The 18,530-nt window shown below is 41.0% G+C and overlaps 1 protein-coding gene across 2 annotated transcripts; it reads right to left on the reverse strand.

Annotated features, from left to right (window-relative positions):
• Positions 1 to 338: 338 nt before the first annotated feature.
• SAR1A (secretion associated Ras related GTPase 1A) lies at positions 339 to 10,396 on the reverse strand. Of its 2 annotated transcripts, none has more exons than XM_063307497.1 (7): positions 10,223 to 10,396; positions 7,690 to 7,764; positions 5,170 to 5,289; positions 4,219 to 4,284; positions 3,638 to 3,741; positions 2,738 to 2,869; positions 339 to 1,473 (listed from the first exon to the last, which is right to left on the reverse strand). In XM_063307497.1, exons 2-7 carry the CDS (start codon positions 7,745 to 7,747, stop codon positions 1,357 to 1,359), a joined length of 597 nt encoding a protein of 198 aa, XP_063163567.1. In that variant the 5' UTR covers positions 7,748 to 7,764; positions 10,223 to 10,396; the 3' UTR covers positions 339 to 1,356. The 2 variants fall into 2 exon arrangements, with proteins under 2 accessions (XP_063163567.1, XP_063163568.1); XM_063307498.1 differs by lacking the exon at positions 10,223 to 10,396 and adding an exon at positions 8,543 to 8,636.
• Between the last annotated feature and the right edge of the window lie 8,134 nt (positions 10,397 to 18,530).

Below are 18,530 nucleotides of genomic sequence, written 5' to 3' on the forward strand. Positions count from 1 at the left end.
ATGTCCAACTGTTAACGATTCACTTCTTTCCGTCTCAGTGAATTTGATGCTAAGATAAAGGATACTAAACCATAACTAGCATTTAAGTGAACATACCCAAACCCTAGCAATAGTGTTATCATTCAGTGGAGTTAAGTGCCTATAGTGTGTTGCCATTTTGCATTCCATATTTTATAACAGAGTCAGCAAACCAGTGTCTTCAGACATAGGGTCCCTTGCATTCACCAAAGTAAATCTGTTCATGAGCACTAGAACAGTTTTAACTAAAGCATCATCACACTCTGGCAAAGGAGAAGAATGCCTGTTTTAAGTGAAAATGAAGATGTCTAGGCAAGTAATGAAAATTCAAACACAAGCTCTGTTGAGTATAAAAGAAACAGGGTTAGTTTACATTAACAGCATTTGATATGCACTTGTTGGAACAATTTAATGCTACAATAACCCAACAAAATAAATTCATGATTTCTACTGCTTTTTTTTTTTTGCAGTTGCCTGCAATGTAGAACATCCTGTATTGTAGGTCGAAGACAAACTTTCTGCTGGTGCTGCAAAGAAGAAGAAATAAAAAAAGACTGCCAGTAAGGAAAGTGATCGTAACTTTTAGAGGTGGGCAAGAGGGGTCAACCACATTTCAGACTCCTACACCTAATGACAAGGAAGGCTAGACTAAGTGTGCCTCTGTGCGTACTCCATTTCCCTCCCCAACTAAATTCCCTGTAAATTAAAGAAAAACCATTGCACAAGCCAGTCCCAACAGCACCATCTTCATGATCAAGCAGTGTGACAGCACAACCACCTTACAGGGCAACAAAAGCCGTCTCTCTGTTTGCTAAAGACTTTGAATATCATGATAGCTGGTTCAGTCGTTTGGGAACCACCTAAATACCATTAAATAGATTTTTTAAAAATCCTAACAGACTCTGGCCCGAACAGGATGAATGCTAACTTAAGAAACCTAAAGGGACACCATTTACATCAAACACTTCCTTTAAAAAATAGAGTTGCTTTCTTTGAAATCAATTGGCCACAGTGGTGAGACATGTCCTCTTTTCCAGCCAGAAGAGTGCCGCACACAGAGCTTGGCATTCCAGCTCACCCATTCCATTGTAACTGAAAGCCATGGCTTCCATAGGAAACCATGGTCACTGGAAGTGACAACCTGCACCAGTGTACAGAATGTTATCTCCCAGACACAGGGAAAAGAATTGTGTCACCACTGTGATGTAGGGTAACTGAAGAAAGGAGTCTCTTGGTCATTGCCAGTATGCAGATGGAGAGTCTTCCATGTTCTAATAGAAAAGTCCATAAGGAATTTGTGAACAGGATCAGTCCAGGAATAGATTTGTGTCTCCAGTATCAGTCAATATACTGTGACAGCCAACGAAAACCTTCACCGTAGCCTTGCCTCTTCAGTACACTGCACATGAACACTTCCATGGGACGCGTGTTCAGGTCCTTCAGTGGCACATTCCCCTGGAGAATTAAACAAGAGTTCATTCAAAAGGACTCAGTTGCTGAATCTTAATTGCATGGGCGGAAACTCCAGGCATCCAATCACAGAGACCAAGACAGACACACAAGCTTTCTTATGAACGCATAGCCATATTTGATTGTACAAGCGTAAGATCATTCTTGATTACACTCTCTGGCATTGCTTTTAATAGTGATCCCCACAATGAAACTAACAAAAAAGGATTGCCAGAAAACTTTCAGAACTGTGCACCTCAGGGAAAGAAGGTAGAGAAAAAGCCAGGCCAGGGAGCAAAAACCATAAGCTCCATCAATGACCCGAGAAACCTGTTGGGCAGCTCTTCCCTCATCTTCCCTGAGGTACTTACTCTTTGCACGCTGTAAGAGTAAAGTGCACTCCAAAGAAGGAAATAAACCTGTGTATGTTTTTAGTTTTTTTGAACAGCAAATCACTCTGTGTAACTCTGGCAGAAAGGGGACATATAAGAAAACAAGTAAGCTATTTAAGCCCACAGTAAAAGACATATGCTACAAGTTTTCCTATCTATCATCTAGCAATGTTCTTGTGCTTCCTAAGCCAATCTCTAAGCAGAATGAAAAAATACTAATCAGACACCAAAAATGGCAATATTCAAAAAACAGCATAAGAATATTTTAGTGCCCAGGATATCACTGCAGGCTGAACTACCTGAAGCTTTCCAAAGGAAAGTCCAAGTATAAAATTGATTATGCCACAATGGGTATTGATTAGCATATTCTTCCTAGTTCTATTATTATTGCTGCTGCTGTCCACAATCAATTTAGTTGTCTTATATACATCTAAGCATGACTAAATATATTTGTCACATCTCACAGCATTTGATTCTAATTTAAATTCTCTCCACACCTATGTACAAGCAGCTGAAGTTAACAATTTGTGTCTCCAAGGAGGTGGACTCTGGTACATAGAAATTAAATATCTTGGTTATTAACTTACCTTACAAAACAGTCACTCAGCTTTAAACAGACACACACATATAATTCAATTATCTTTAACTGTATCAAAGAGCAACCAATCCAGTAAGCAGCAAAATGTATAAAATTAGGCTATTCTACATTAATTTAATAAATTCATTTATACCATAGTTGGATCTATAACAAGCTGTTACCTGAGTTCCTATAGTATTTTAATAGCCAAAGTTGTGAATCTTGATGTACTACAGTACTCAAAAAATATAGTTTGAAAAATAGGGTACATTAGTTTTACAACCAAGTTTTGATTCCTTACCTTTCCTGTTGTCTGTCCATAAAGACCAAAAATCTCTCGCAGTTTCTCCTCACTGATAGCTTCTGGTCGGTCAATTTTGTTACCCAAGATAAGAATTGGCACATTGGATATTGTTTCATCAGTCATTAGCGCCTAAGGACAAAAGGAAAATACTTGTGCAACTATTGCAATTTCTGTCAACTGCAACTAAACGAAACATCCACATGGAAGCAAGATATGGAAATAAGAATTGGGGGAAAAAAGAGGAGGTGGGATATAAGTCCAGTTTCTCTATTTTGTCTCCAAAAATAGTCAAGTACAAGCTTTACATCTGAAGGTGTGAAACGTTGTCTGTGCTCTCATCAGAACTGTCTCTAATTTCAATGCCTGAAACTGCCCTCTGGCCCTGCCATCCCCGAGGACTTGTTGTGCAATTTAGGTTCAAAGAAGGAACAAAAGTACTGTAGGTTTGAACAAATGTGCCAAACTGGATGGCAGCTTAACATTTTGTATTTTTTGTACCTTGGGCCAGTCACTTTCTCAGCCCAACTCACCTCACAGGGTTGCTGTTGTGGGGAAAACAGGAGGAGGAAGGACTATTAGGTATGTTCACTGCCTTGAGTTATTTATAAAAATAATAAAGGCGGGATAGAAAATAATAAAATAAATAAATAAATATTTCATCTTGATTATATTTGGAAGTCATGACATGACCATACAAATATCATAATAGCAGCACATAACTTGCAGCTCAAATCTATGAAACCTATTCCAAATTATGCATAAGAACTAAGTATTGCTTTATATTTATCGGTTTGCTCATACATGCAGATTTTAAGCTAACCTGCTGTCCAAGATGGGGAAAAGAATATACAAATGCTACAATTGGTACTAGTGCATTCAAAGGAAAAAGTTACCCACATTGAGCTCCACTTTAGACTCCAAAAGACGGGGGTGATCCGCACAATCCACTAAAAAGACAATCCCATTAATTGCTGGAAAATAATTCTTCCAGACACGCCGAGCTTCAAGGGAAAGAAAAACACTTGTAAAAACGTAGGAACAGCATTCCACCAACAGCAATAACTGGACGGGAAACAATGGATGTTTTGAGCAGCCTGAGGCATTCTCGCATTCCAGCTTGCTATCAAGAATCAAACGCGTATTGCACTTAGTCTTTTGCTAATTAAGCTATGCAGCTTAAAGTGTCTGCTTAGCACAGTATTTGAGGATTCTACATACCCATGGGGACCTGTTTTGCCTTAAAAACCAATATATAGCAATCTCTGTCACATCCCTGCCATAAGAGGAAGAAAACCTATTTGTGAACTTCATGAATGTGAGAATAAATACGGGTAACATAGATCATACAGTGGTCTCTTAATGTGATTGAATGCCATCCCCATTAGGGGATCATCATGTCTGCATGAAGGGCCCTTCCTCTCAGATTAACCAGTACGGAAAAAGAGGGAAACCAAGTAACAAGCCTTAATATTGATTACCTTGCTCATGGCCACCAAGATCAAAAGTGGTGAAAGTCATTCCTGCAATTGTTAATTCTTCTGATGCTAGGGAAGAGAATGTTTTATAGCCTTTAGCAGTGGTTATGTTTGTTTTCTGTTACAATGCCAATTACCAGAAGGCATAAGCTATTTAAGATATGTAACATCAGCATTTGCCCAACCCAATGCTCTTCAGAAGTATCCGTACAATCAAAGACCTGGCAGGGCCTATATAACCAGTGAATCCAACACCTGTATAATGCGGGAATAAACTAAAGCACCCTCAACAAATGTCTATCTAACCTCTGCTTGAACACACCCAGTACAGAGGATCTCATAGCCTACTTATGTAACTGACTCCATATAAATAATGAATATTCATAGGAATCCCCAAAAGTCCAAGCTACATGGATAAAGATAATTCTGATTGGATTAAAACCCAACACTTCCATAAGCAGTGGGGTGGGAAAGCTGTGTAAGATCTTAATATAGATATAGGTTAATCTGACATGTCAGACGTTGGACTGTAATACCCATAATTCAGTCATTTTCATCATAATGCTAGGACAAATGGGAACTGAAGTTCAGCAACATCTGGAAGGCACATACTGCCTACTGCTACTTCAAAAGGTCACCAATGCCCAAAATCATATTCTGAATCTTCCAATTCCTCCTAACTCAAATGTAATTTATGAACTGTAACAGGTAAAATTTGCATTAAATGTAACACCCTGACTCTTTAGCCTAATCTCTTTTATCATTTCCAGGTAATAAATCTCACAAAAGATATTGGGATTAGTAGTAGGTTTAAATGTCAGTTTCAAAACAGTAAGAACAAACAAGAAGCAACTTATTTTTTTTAAGTTAATGAACTTTAACATTTATTAACATACAATAATGTTCTAAAATGACATCAATATATAACTCCAACCATAGCTACATGGTGCTTACTTGGATGCAATGTGGGAACATGTTGACCCAATCGGTCATCCTTTAGCATGTGAAGAAGTGTAGTTTTGCCTGCATTATCCAAACCCAAGAAAACTAATTTTCCACACTTCTTATACAACCCTGTAGAAAAACAGCATGTATGAAATAAAACTTAATATATTGGATTAAGGTACACTATAAAACATGAAAAAGTGCCAGTTTGGAGTGGTAGTTAAAGGCACTGGCCTAGCAACTGGAAAAGTATGAGTTCTGGTCCCATCTTAGGCATGAAGCCAGCAGGATAACTTTAGGCTGGTCACTTTCTCTCAGCCCTAGGAACAAGGCAATGGAAAACCACCTCCCAAAAACATTGTCAAGAAAACTGCAGGGTCTTGTCCATGTAGTTGCCAGGAGTCAACTTGAAGGCAAAATAAGTAAGTACGTAAATAAATACATAAATGGGTTTTTAAGACATATATTGAATACCCAGGCTCTCTCTGATATATTTTCAAAAGATCTGAGCAAGAACTTCTGAAAGAAAATGTCAGTATTATCACTAGCCAGAGTCTATGTTGTGCTTTATGCAGAACTGCATAGGAATTAAAATATATGATTATTAGAGATATGCAAAACATTCTGAGCAGCTGTTTTTGCATGATCTTAGCCAGAATGAGATACGTTTGGGATAATTTCATTTATACAAGGACCAAAATGGGGCTGGTGTAGGCTGGGGGTGATGGGAATGGTAGTCCAATGGATCTAGAAAGTATCAAGTTGTAGATGGCTCTTCTAGAATGTGCTTTCAGCTTATATGAGATGCAGGTCAAACCTGCTGAGCATTCTTATTCCCCAAAGTAAACGGAAAGTGCAGTCTGCATCATGACCAATATTCTCTTGCAGCAACTATGCAGAAGGGAAGGTGTTGGGAAAATTGTGGATGGAGGGGATGTGCTCCACGGGGACACTGGCAGTGAAAGAAAGGCATTGGGAAGGACCAAGAGGGTCAGAAGGATATGCCATGCTATGACACTGATGTCGGGAGGGGAGGGAGAGAAGGCACAGGGAAGATCAAGGGAGCAAGTTAGTCAGTGGTATGTACTACACTGGGAGCTGCTGCGGAGGGGGGGGTGTTGATGTATGCTAGATAACTCACCCCAAATGGATTTTGTATCATCTAAGACTTTGAAGTACCCAAATGTTTCAGGCTTCATTTCTGCCATATTGTGGCTGACGCAAAAGCAGTTCAGCAGAATTTCTGGAGCTCAGTATTTTTTTCCAGAATTGAAACATTTCCATTTTGTGCTAGGTACTATTCTTTTTTTTCTTTTTTTTGCTTTCACTTAGTTTTACTTCTTACTTTACCATTATACTGGGGTGGGGGAGGGAGAAGTGCAGTTTCACCTTTTGGAACTGTAAGCTGTATGTCCTTACAGCTGCATACACTCAAATGACTTTGACAAGTATATAAAGAAGGGCCATAGTTCAGTGGCAAAACATATTCTTTAGATTCAGGTGGCATTTCTAGGTTGGGAAAGATTGCTCTCTAGAATTCAAAGACAGCATGGATCAGGAATGGGAATTCTATGGCTGCTACATTTTTGCTTAATTACAACAATCAGCAGGCCCATTCAGCATGCTCAAATCACCAACATCCCCCTGGGGGCAATGATTCTGCACCCATGGTGTTAGACCATAGGTGGACAACCTTTTTACAGCTTGTGTTCATTTTGACAGATTTAATATATCTATTACCATGCTTATTTTGCCATCTTTGTCATGGTGCTTGCCCTATGGAACAGCTTCCCCTCTGAGATTTGGAGGGCCTTAACACAGAAGGCCATGAAGACCTAGCTTTTCCATCAGATGCAGGGCCACAATGTGAGGGTGAGCCTAACATAAGTGTGGTGCGTGCAATTGTGTTTGTTATACTGTGACTTAGTTATGGTATTCTGATTATTTTAATTCTGCTTTCTCCTTGGTTTATAGAGGTTTTGTTATATATACTGGGTTTTTTAAACTGTTGTTAGCCACCAGAGTTCATATGTAAGATGGATGGTCACATAAATTACCTAAAATAAAATTAATACAAAATTGCATCAAACTTGGAAATTTTGTCCTGAATTTCTGCAAGGCTGCAAAATGGGGCCCAACCTGGAGTAAGCAGTACTGAGCTACAATGTTTCCTGTATTTCTAGAAAGATGTGGATATAAAAGCAAAGTGGACTGATTTTAATGTCTTCACTTGGCTACTTTGCTGTCCATGTCAATCATTTAGCATTATAAAATAAGGTAAAATGCATCATAATAAAGTGTAATTTGCATCTCAATCACTTATAGAATGACTTCATCATTCTATCACTTATAGAATGATATGATATAAAAAAATAAAAAGATAAAACTGGTACCCAATCACACAAAATTATTAATAGTTTGTCTGGAGGTATCAGTGCCTTCTACTATAGCTATCTAAAAAAAATCTCATTTCTAGGTTAATAAGTAAGCCCCTGAAAATTATTCAATGATAAACATTTGAACTCTTACCTAGGAACTGCAGCACACTGCTGAAGCCATTATAGAGCCATTCAAACAAGAATGACATTATGAAGAATTATGTACCTAGAAAAGAATAGGCATATTTAATTAAAAGTCTTAACACCATAAGGGGACACTGTAACTCTAACATTTTGTCTGTGAACTAGCAGCCATCTGAAATTCTATATCCAAGTACTGACAAAAAGAAAGAACTGCAATTCATTCTCAGTTCTAAAGATAGCGGGAACAAATCACACTTACAAAATAACTTCAGTGTCTCTCTATATCATCAAGATTGAGATATCTAACCTCACTTAAACAGAAATAAAGTTCTATTCTGAGCAGAGAAAGGACAGAATTGGAAAAAACAGCAAAATGATAATCTTAGTTATGGCCTTTTGATATAAGCTCATGGCTCAATGGTATGTTTGTGTTCCCATCAACGCACTTGGCTGACAACATGGTAGCCAAAAGCAAGGCTTTCTCAGTGGTGGTTCGTAATCATGAACCTGTCTTCCACGGCATGCTGGGATAGCCCCCACACTGTCTTCTGAACAACTGAAAACGTCATTGCTCCCCCAGACATTAGTAGGGTAACAGGGTGGCTTAAAATGCTAATTTTTAAAAATGAACTTTATTTTAATGTCTTTATGTGTTATTTTAAAGCACTTTTTGCTTATTTTTTTAAAGCAAAAATTGGTTTACTGCTCTCTTGTAAACTATGCTAGGCTCCTCTGGAATGAAAAGCAGTATAGAAAAAATCTACAGGAGTTTTTTAAAGCTGTACGAAAGGGCATGATTTGATTAAAATGAAGAGTGTGGGGACGCTAGGACACAGCCTAGAGATTTCATTATGACTCACCTATTATATTCTCTACGTTTTGAATCGTGAATAAAATCCTCACCACCTTTTTTTGGCTTTTCTAAAAAATTAAACACACTGGTATGGCATGTAATTTGTTTTAATATAATTGTTCAAATCAACCTCAGGCTTAATCCAGGTCCCAAAATGGTTTTCACAGTTAAGACACAATTCTGAAAGACATTAAATAGTAAGCAGTTCTTAGCAGAGAAATAGTACTTTTTTTCAATTAAGAAACTGATTCTATCTATATATCTATCTATCTAATACCAACACACACTTTTAAGTTTTACTGGATGTAATGGAACTTATTTCTGAAAGGCCTATGAAAGATTCCATTGCAAGTGAAATTCCAGGGCTTCTAAGACAGGAACTACAGAGAGGTGTAAATGTCAAACTTTTAAATGTCAAAATAACTCTAAAGAGTTAACTCTTTAGAGATTAGAAAGCCTAGAAAAATGAACTTTTGTTTTTAGAAAAGATAACAAATGTCTCAATCATCCATTCTTAATTTGCACACATGAAAAAACTGCATTATTTCCCCCCCCTTTTCACTAGATTAGGGTTTAGTCTCCTGCCAAGGTGCAAACTGGGTAAGGAGCAGGCAGATACAGTATTTCCAATCACTCATAGCTTTTAAACAGAACAGCCTGCTAATGGAGAAGAATAAATTGCAATCATACAGCCGGGGCCTTGATAAGGGTAAAGCCAAAATTAAGGATTAAAGAAGCAGTCAAGGTACTTCAGTTACATTATCTTGTAATGCACCTGGTCAACAACTATTGCATAAGCCTGAGGGTGGCACACAGGAGATATATGTTTTCAAATCGACCTGCCCAGATATTGCTCATTCCAAAACAAGTAAGGCATGGGAGTCCCTATTGGACTACCTGCTTTTGACGCCCCCATCCCCAATTCTGCGGTAGTACACAAGTCAACATCACCATGTTTTACTTTATTTATTTCATTAAATTTATGAGAGCCGTCCAGTCCAGCAGAATCCAGATGGCTGACAAAATCGAATTCTAAGTTAGAACAACTAAAAACATAAGACAAAACAAAGCAGCCTCGACTGAAAACAGCCATTAAAACGTAGCACGACAGCCCGCGCACCCCCATTTTATTTTGGAAACAGTAATTGTTAGAAGCTGAGAGAAGAATGCCTTGGGTCCCAGCCACCGGGAGGATCCACCTTCGATCTGCCAGTTTCTAAACTGAACAAAAAAACCTCCAAAAGAAAAGCCGACAAAAGCAAAAACCGAAAACATCCCCAGCTCAGCCGCATGAGAGTGGAAAGTGGAACCCAAACCAGGCGCAGAAAAACCTCCAGTTTCCCACCATCCCAAAACAGAGCGACCACTGCCGGCGAAGGGCGACGGGAGCCGGAATACAACCCGCCTCAAGGGCGCCAGGCTCGGGGACGCTAGACTACAAAGGGCCAGGGATCCACGCGCAGGACCCAGAAGCCCGAGTCGAAACGGATCCATCCGTTTCTGGATCCGCCGAGTCTTAAGAACGGAAGAAACCATCCGCGAAGAGAAAGAGGGGCGCCCCTGGCTCAGGCCTCCCCACCCTCATTTCGCCTGCGTGTCACTTGCTCGCCTTCCCTCCCTCCTTTCCACCCGCCCACCGGCCGGCTCGGGCCGAAGCCCATCGCCGCCGCCGCCGCCTCAACCTTACCTTCCTCTTAGACAGCGGTAGCGGCTCGTTTCACCGGGTAGACAAAGCCTTTCACGGCAGCGGCGGCGGCAACGACTCCGGCTCTCCCGTCTCCCGGCGAAGCCTCCCGTGGTTCTCTCGATCTCACTCCCCAGCCGCCAGCTCCCAGCCGGAACTACGTAGCATCTTCTCCTTCGGCGGCATCAGCTTCCGGTGGAAAGAGAGCGCGAGCGAAAGGCTCCTGCCTCGCGCTACGTGTCCGCCTAGAGGCACGTGACGAGAAGCCCAAGCCACGCCCCTCTGACCCACCTGGCGCGGAGATGCCGCGTTTGCTTCCCAGGCGGGAAGGGCGTCATTGGTTGGCTCTTTTGACGTCAGAGGGGGAAACTCTTCCCGCCTTGGGAGAGGCTCCTGAGCTGAGCAAATTTTAGAGAAGTTTCGCCCGGTAGGTTACGAAATGGGCAGGATTTTCTTTTGGAACCCAAGAGGAGAAAAGAAGGAAGAAACTGGCGGGGGAGGGGGGGAAGCACATTTCCCCTCACATTTCCCCAGCAAAGAAGAGTTGAAATAGGGGAGCGGGAGAGAGTTATTTTTTGTTTATGCAATTTATCTACTGCCTCAAACTTCACGGGCTCCAGCGATTAATAGCAGTAAAATAAAATGGCATTTGTAATTTAAATAACACAATTGTAACAATTATGATCATATAATAAGAAAAATAAAAAGGAATATACACACACGCATACATACATACATACCTATATAATTAAAGTATACTTGGAGTGCGATCTGTAAAGTCAGATCTAAAGATACAATAATGAGTTTGGAAATATTAAAAAAAAATGCTTCTGGTCCTAAGTACCACCATCTGATCTGAAACCCATACCAGAGCAGGCTCACCTTATTTCCTTCCTTCTTTCCTTCCCAGGAACACTAGGAAAATGGACAAAAGCAAGCCCCCTTTATATCCTGCTTCACAAGTTCGCCCACAAAGCAGGACAACACAATGAAAAAATAATAAGAGTAAGCCTGCTGGCACCTCCATATCCATCTTTTCAGTTCATGTATTTGTGTGCATTTATCTGGTGGCTTGCCAAAATCATCAACCTCATGGCAGCAACTGCTAAATGGGAAGCTGTGCAAGAGAAGGTAGACAAGAGTCCTGAAACTCTCCCATGTTCCCAGTCGCCTTGCAGAATTGCATTCTTCAGTTGCCCCCGTGATTTAGGGAGGTGAAATGATAGCACGTTGGCAATTTTGTAACCAGGTATTTTTCCAGATAGGTAGGAGCATGACTGCATGCTGCTAAGGTGGTGGGGTTAGAGAAGTTTTAAATAATGTAGATGGGAAGAAACAGGCTCCAGGAACAGGATGCTGACCCTGTAGGATGGGTGGCCTGGCTTGGGTTTAGGAGCCAGGCAACCAGCCAAAGCAAGCACCAGTGGACTGGGAAATGGACTGTGCCCAAGGTCTGCAGAGCCTCAGCAGTTCAACTGTTTGAACAGTCCAGGTTCTAGTTCACCCTTGGCCTAGAAGCTATGGAATCTCACAGGGTGACTTTGGGCCAATTTCTCTCAGCCCAACCTATCTCATAGAGTCGTTGTGGGGAAAAATGGAAGGGGGTGCTGTGTACCTCACTTCCAGCTTCTGGAGGAAAAGTGGGATATAAATTAACAAGGGGAAATCTAGTTTTTCTGCAAGATGGATGGATGATATTCTAGAGATGATGGACTCATCCCTGGGGGAGCTGGGGGTGTTGATGACCGACAGGAAGCTCTGGCGTGGGCTGGTCCATGAAGTCACGAAGAGTTGGAAGCGACTGAACGAATAAACAACAAAGTTTTTCTGCAGTTTATGATCCACTGGAAGAGAAACTGATGTGGCTTCCAAAAAGACAATATTGTACGGTCAATCAGTTCTAGAACAGATTTTGTAGTGGTGCAAAGCACTGATGTGAAAATGACTGTTATCTAAAGGACTGTAAGTTTTCTTTTATCCACTAAAGAATGTGTAGTTTCTATTTTCAGCAGATTTTCCCCGTTCTCTAATGGCAAAAATTTGTGTGCTTTAATAGCCTAAGGCAGTGTTTCTCAACCTTGGCCACTTGAAGATGTGTGGACTTCAGCTCCCAGAACTCCTCAGCCAGTCATGCTAGCTGGGGAATTCTGGGAGTTATAATCCACACATCTTCCAAGTGGCCAAGGTTGAGAAATACTGGCCTAAGATTAAAATAGGGATAGAAGTGGGGTGCATAATTTTGTTGCCTTTTCCAGTATAGAAGGAGTGTAGAATCAGCTCTTCAGCAAAGGATCGTTACCTTGTCGTGGTGCTGGAGCTTGAGCACCTCAATGATGCCATGAGCTAAACCGTGAAGGGCCACCCAAGACGGGAAGGTCATGACAGAGAGGTCAGACTAAATGCGATCCTGGGGAAGGTAATGGCAACCCACCCCAGTATTCTTGCCGTGAAAACTAAATGGATCAGTACAACCAGAGATATGTCGGTATACCATCGGAAGATTAGACCCCCAGGTCGGAAGATGGTCAAAATGCTACTGGGGAGGAACAGAGGATGAGCTCAACTAGCCCCAGACGTGATGACGCAGCTAGCTCAAAGCCGAAAGGACGGCTAGCGGCCGACGGTGCTGGTGGTGAACGGCGAATCTGATGTTCTAAGGATCAACACACCATTGGAACCTGGAATGTAAGATCTATGAGCCAGGGCAAATTGGATGTGGTTATTGGTGAGATGTCAAGATTAAAGATAGACATTCTGGGCGTCAGTGAACTGAAATGGACTGGAATGGGCCACTTCACATCAAATGACCACCAGATCTACTACTGTGGACAAGAGGACCACAGAAGAAATGGAGTAGCCTTCATAATTAATAGTAAAGTGGCTAAAGCAGTGCTTGGATACAACCCAAAAAACGACAGAATGATCTCAATTCGAATTCAGGGCAAGCCATCTAACATCACAGTGATCCAAATATACGCCCCAACCACAAATGCTGAAGAAGCTGAAGTAGAGCAGTTCTATGAGGATCTGCAGCACCTACTGGACAACACGCCTAAAAGAGATGTTATTTTCATCACAGGAGACTGGAATGCTAAGGTGGGCAGTCAAATGACACCTCGAATTACAGGTAAGTATGGCCTGGGAGAACAAAATGAAGCAGGACATAGGCTGATAGAATTTTGCCAAGACAATTCACTCTGCATAACAAACATTCTCTTCCAACAACCTAAGAGACGGCTTTATACATGGACTTCACCAGATGGACAACACCGAAATCAGATTGACTACATCCTTTGCAGCCAAAGGTGGCGGACATCTGTACAGTCAGTAAAAACAAGGCCTGGAGCTGACTGTAGTTCCGATCACGAACTTCTTCTTGCACAATTTAGGATCAGACTAAAGAGATTAGGGAAGACCCACAGATCAGCTAGATATGAGCTCACTAATATTCCTAAGGAATATGCAGTGGAGGTGAAGAATAGATTTAAGGGACTGGACTTAGTAGATAGGGTCCCGGAAGAACTCTGGACAGAAGCTCGCAGCATTGTTCAGGAGGCGGCAACAAAATACATCCCAAAGGAAGAGAAAACCAAGAAGGCAAAATGGCTGTCTGCTGAGACACTAGAAGTAGCCCAAGAAAGAAGGAAAGCAAAAGGCAACAGTGATAGGGGGAGATACGCCCAATTAAATGCAAAATTCCAGAGGTTAGCCAGAAGAGATAAGGAATTATTTTTAAACAAGCAATGCGCGGAAGTGGAAGAAGACAATAGAATAGGAAGGACGAGAGACCTCTTCCAGAAAATTAGAAACATTGGAGGTAAATTCCAGGCAAAAATGGGTATGATCAAAAACAAAGATGGCAAGGACCTAACAGAAGAAGAAGAGATCAAGAAAAGGTGGCAAGAATATACAGAAGACCTGTATAGGAAGGATAACAATATTGGGGATAGCTTTGACGGTGTGGTCAGTGAGCTAGAGCCAGACATCCTGAAGAGTGAGGTTGAGTGGGCCTTAAGAAGCATTGCTAATAACAAGGCAGCAGGAGACGACGGCATCCCAGCTGAACTGTTCAAAATCTTGCAAGATGATGCTGTCAAGGTAATGCATGCTATATGCCAGCAAATTTGGAAAACACAAGAATGGCCATCAGATTGGAAAAAATCAACTTATATCCCCATACCAAAAAAGGGAAACACTAAAGAATGTTCAAACTATCGAACAGTGGCACTCATTTCGCATGCCAGTAAGGTAATGCTCAAGATCCTGCAAGGTAGACTTCAGCAGTTCATGGAGCGAGAATTGCCAGATGTACAAGCTGGGTTTAGAAAAGGCAGAGGAACTAGAGACCAAATTGCCAATATCCGCTGGATAATGGAAAAAGCCAGGGAGTTTCAGAAAAACATCTATTTCTGTTTCATTGACTATTCTAAAGCCTTTGACTGTGTGGACCATAACAAATTGTGGCACGTTCTTAGCGGTATGGGGATACCAAGTCATCTTGTATGCCTCCTGAAGAATCTGTATAACGACCAAGTAGCAACAGTAAGAACAGACCACGGAACAACGGACTGGTTTAAGATTGGGAAAGGAGTACGGCAGGGCTGTATACTCTCACCCTACCTATTCAACTTGTATGCAGAACACATCATGCGACAAGCTGGCCTTGAGGAATCCAAGGCTGGAGTTAAAATCTCTGGAAGAAACATTAACAATCTCAGATATGCAGATGATACCACTTTGATGGCTGAAAGTGAAGAGGAACTGAGGAGCCTTATGATGAAGGTGAAAGAAGAAAGTGCAAAAGCTGGCTTGCAGCTAAACCTCAAAAAAACCAAGATTATGGCAACCAGCTCGATTGATAACTGGCAAATAGAGGGAGAAAACATAGAGGCAGTGAAAGGCTTCGTATTTCTAGGTGCAAAGATTACTGCAGATGCTGACTGCAGTCAGGAAATCAGAAGACGCTTAATCCTTGGGAGAAGAGCAATGACAAATCTCGATCAAATAGTTAAGAGCAGAGACATCACACTGACAACAAAGGTCCGCATAGTTAAAGCAATGGTGTTCCCTGTAGTGACATATGGCTGTGAGAGCTGGACCATAAGGAAGGCTGAGCGAAGGAAGATCGATGCTTTTGAACTGTGGTGTTGGAGGAAAATTCTGAGAGTGCCTTGGACTGCAAGGAGATCAAACCAGTCCATCCTCCAGGAAATAAAGCCAGACTGCTCACTTGAGGGAATCATATTCAAGGCAAAACTGAAATACTTTGGCCACATAATGAGAAGACAGGACACCCTGGAGAAGATGCTGATGCTAGGGAGAGTGGAGGGCAAAAGGAAGAGGGCCTGACCAAGGGCAAGGTGGATGGATGATATCCTAGAGGTGACGGACTCATCCCTGGGGGAGCTGGGGGTGTTGACGACCGACAGGAAGCTCTGGCGTGGGCTGGTCCATGAAGTCATGAAGAGTCGGAAGCGACTAAACGAATAAACAACAAGAATCAGCTATCAAACAAATGTTATGGGGCTGTGATTTTTTTTAAGGATGTCTTTGAAAGTATTAAGCAGTGGAAAATCATGCCAACCCTATCAATTTTGATGTTGCAGATTGCTCACCTCCACTGTAGCTTGCAGCTCTCTCTAGCATTGGGCATCCTGGCAGTTGCTGCAATGATCGTATGGGTGTTTTTAACTGGGAATAAGGTCTGTTAAACTGGCTGTGTTCACACAATACACTGAACAAATTCATCAACCACATTTGAGTCCATTGTATGTACTTAACTTAGTGTGTCGAGCAAACCCTAGAAATTGGTTTAATTCAGTGCATCATGCAAAGACAGCCATTGGATCTTATTTATGAGTTAGCATTAATACCTTAAATTACTGTTTTAATTAAATTAATGTTTTTTGGCACTCTTGAAGCCTGCTTAGTTCATTTACCTCCCACCAATTTCAATCAAGAAGAAATACAAAGAAACATCCGTGTTTTAAATTGCTGACAGGCTCCAACGTGGAGTCAAACTTCTCAACTGGAAAAGTTGCCCTTAAGTTCAGCTTGATTCCTGGTGACTACATGAAGAGTTTTCTTCACAAAAATAGGGAGGTGGACATCACAAACTGGCCATGAAAGCTGTTGGTTGTGGAATGTTGTAAGTTATTACAAAAAGCAAAAAAGTGACGGATTGAACCAGTTTATATTTTTTGCTGAATGTAACTTTTTTCATGTACAGTGTAAGATAGCTTTCCTGATGTCTTAGCTTGAAATGGAATTTTCAAGCAAATGCTACAGCGTCATGCAATGTGGTCTTCGATGTTAAAAGGTTAAGTATTGGGGGGGGCACTACATCTGTTTTCTGCACAAGATACTGGAATGCACTTATCCTCAGAAGAAAGAAATCTACACTTTTTAAGCCTGCTGAAAAGTACTTTGTTAGAACATAAGCTAAGAAGGCTAAGCCCATTAGTGTTCTCAATCCTGACCAAATGTTAAGCCAAAATAAGCACTTAAGTACCTCAAGGAGATACAGCAAAACCATCAAAATACATATTCTACATTGCATCACCAGTTGTATTATTCCTGTGTAAGAACTGTACCTATTCTGTATATATCTCACATGGAAATGAAGATTTTCTATTTCCTGAACAGGAGGTGACCTTGAATTTAAGACTGTTCCACCTCATACCACCAGAAACATAGGCACTGAAAGCCACTGTTACCATATTCTCAGTGAATCAAGGAAGACTACTCCCTTTTAAAGTGAATTATTTGAGAAAAGAACCAGCCATCTTTTCAGGTAGATACTTCATTTAAAGCTCACCACCATTTTCCTTTCAAGGCCCAGATCTTCTCAGAGGTTATTTAAAGCTATGGGGTAGAAGGTACCTATTATCACGTTTTCTTACAAACTTAGTAAGTATAAAATATTCATTAACTTTTTCTTTTTGGTATACAGTATCTCTAAAGTTTGAGAAAAGCATGGACAGCCAAGAAAACAAACAAATCATTGAATGAATCAACCCAGAGTTCTCACTCAAGGCACAATCACCAGGCCCAAATTATTCTACTTTGGATACATCATGTGAAGATCCAGCTCTTAAGGCTCTAATGCTGGGAAAGGTGGAAGAGAAAAAAAGTATGACCAGCAGGAAGGTGGATGGACTCAGTTACAGTGGTGATGGGTCCACCATTGGACCAGGTTAGGGACAGATCATCATGGAGAAAATCTAACCATGTGGGCCCCAAGAGCTAACACCGAATTGATGGCACACAATAAACCCGTGAGAGAATACTCATTCTGAATGGGCAGGAGCCATAAGTGATCCAGAAAATACACATTCCCATATATCAGAGGACAAAAGCTGTGTCTATGATACCACAAATCAGGAGAATCTGGTAGCACCTTTTCCAACTAACAAATTTTATTAAGACATAAGCTTTCATGTTAGTTGGAAAAGATAGTAAGTTTCTCATATTTCAAAATATGGTTGTAGGTGCTGCTGTACTAGCTATTCTAGGAGCACAGCATGCTCAAGGCCAAGAACAGATGGCTGGAAGGCCCAGGGCTTCTGAAATAAGGAATAATTTAAAAACTGGGCTCAGGCTTTATCTTTTGAATCCTCCTACAACTTTGTTTGTATCAGTCATCCACAAAACCCCACTCAAATGCTGCTTATGTGAGAGCTCTCCACTTTCCTGCATAAATATTCATTTTCAAGAGAAGATAAGCCAATTATCCCTCAGACTTTACATTACAAAAATATTTGCCATGTCACCAATGCAACAAAGGATGGTATTAAAAATAAGCAAAATACCACTTCCCCTAAATGTTTGAAGTGTTAGTTACACAGAATGCCTTTTTATTTGAAACATTATTCTGTCACTCAGGCCAATGCAATAGTCTTTCAAAAGAAAGGTATGCGTTATCTGTAACTTTAAAGAAGTCCTTTATAAAATAAAGGTCATACATTTTAATTCCAAATTATGGCCTAAAATCACATGCAGTATATTACTGCAGACTGTTGTTCAGACTTTATTGAAGGTGTTTAGGATAGTGAATATGAAGTTTGCAGAACACAGACAGACACAGTTACAGGCCCAATACTACAGTGTTTCTCAACCTTGGCAACTTCCAGATATCCAGATGCTAGCTGGGAAATTCTGGGAGTGGAACCAAGACATGGTCCAATTTAGGAATTTAACACGTGACTCTCACCGCCCTTGAGGATTTGGTGCCCATTTTGTAGATAACCTTGCAAGATAGTCGAGGTGCAAAAAATCTGAGAATTCTGACAGACGTGGGTACCTGAAGGCA

The sequence above is a fragment of the Candoia aspera genome, chromosome 6, assembly GCF_035149785.1.
Source record: "Candoia aspera isolate rCanAsp1 chromosome 6, rCanAsp1.hap2, whole genome shotgun sequence".
NCBI lineage: Eukaryota > Metazoa > Chordata > Lepidosauria > Squamata > Boidae > Candoia > Candoia aspera.

Excerpts from the sequence above, each read along its gene's own strand:
- SAR1A (XM_063307497.1), bottom strand. The coding sequence starts at position 7,747 with ATGTCATTCTTGTTTGAATGGCTCTATAATGGCTTCAGCAGTGTGCTG. Across the intron at positions 5,290-7,689 it reads CAGTGTGCTGCAGTTCCTAG|GGTTGTATAAGAAGTGTGGA; the intron begins GTAAGAGTTCAA and ends GTTTTTCTACAG. Across the intron at positions 3,742-4,218 it reads TCTTGGTGGCCATGAGCAAG|CTCGGCGTGTCTGGAAGAAT; the intron begins GTAATCAATATT and ends TTTCCCTTGAAG.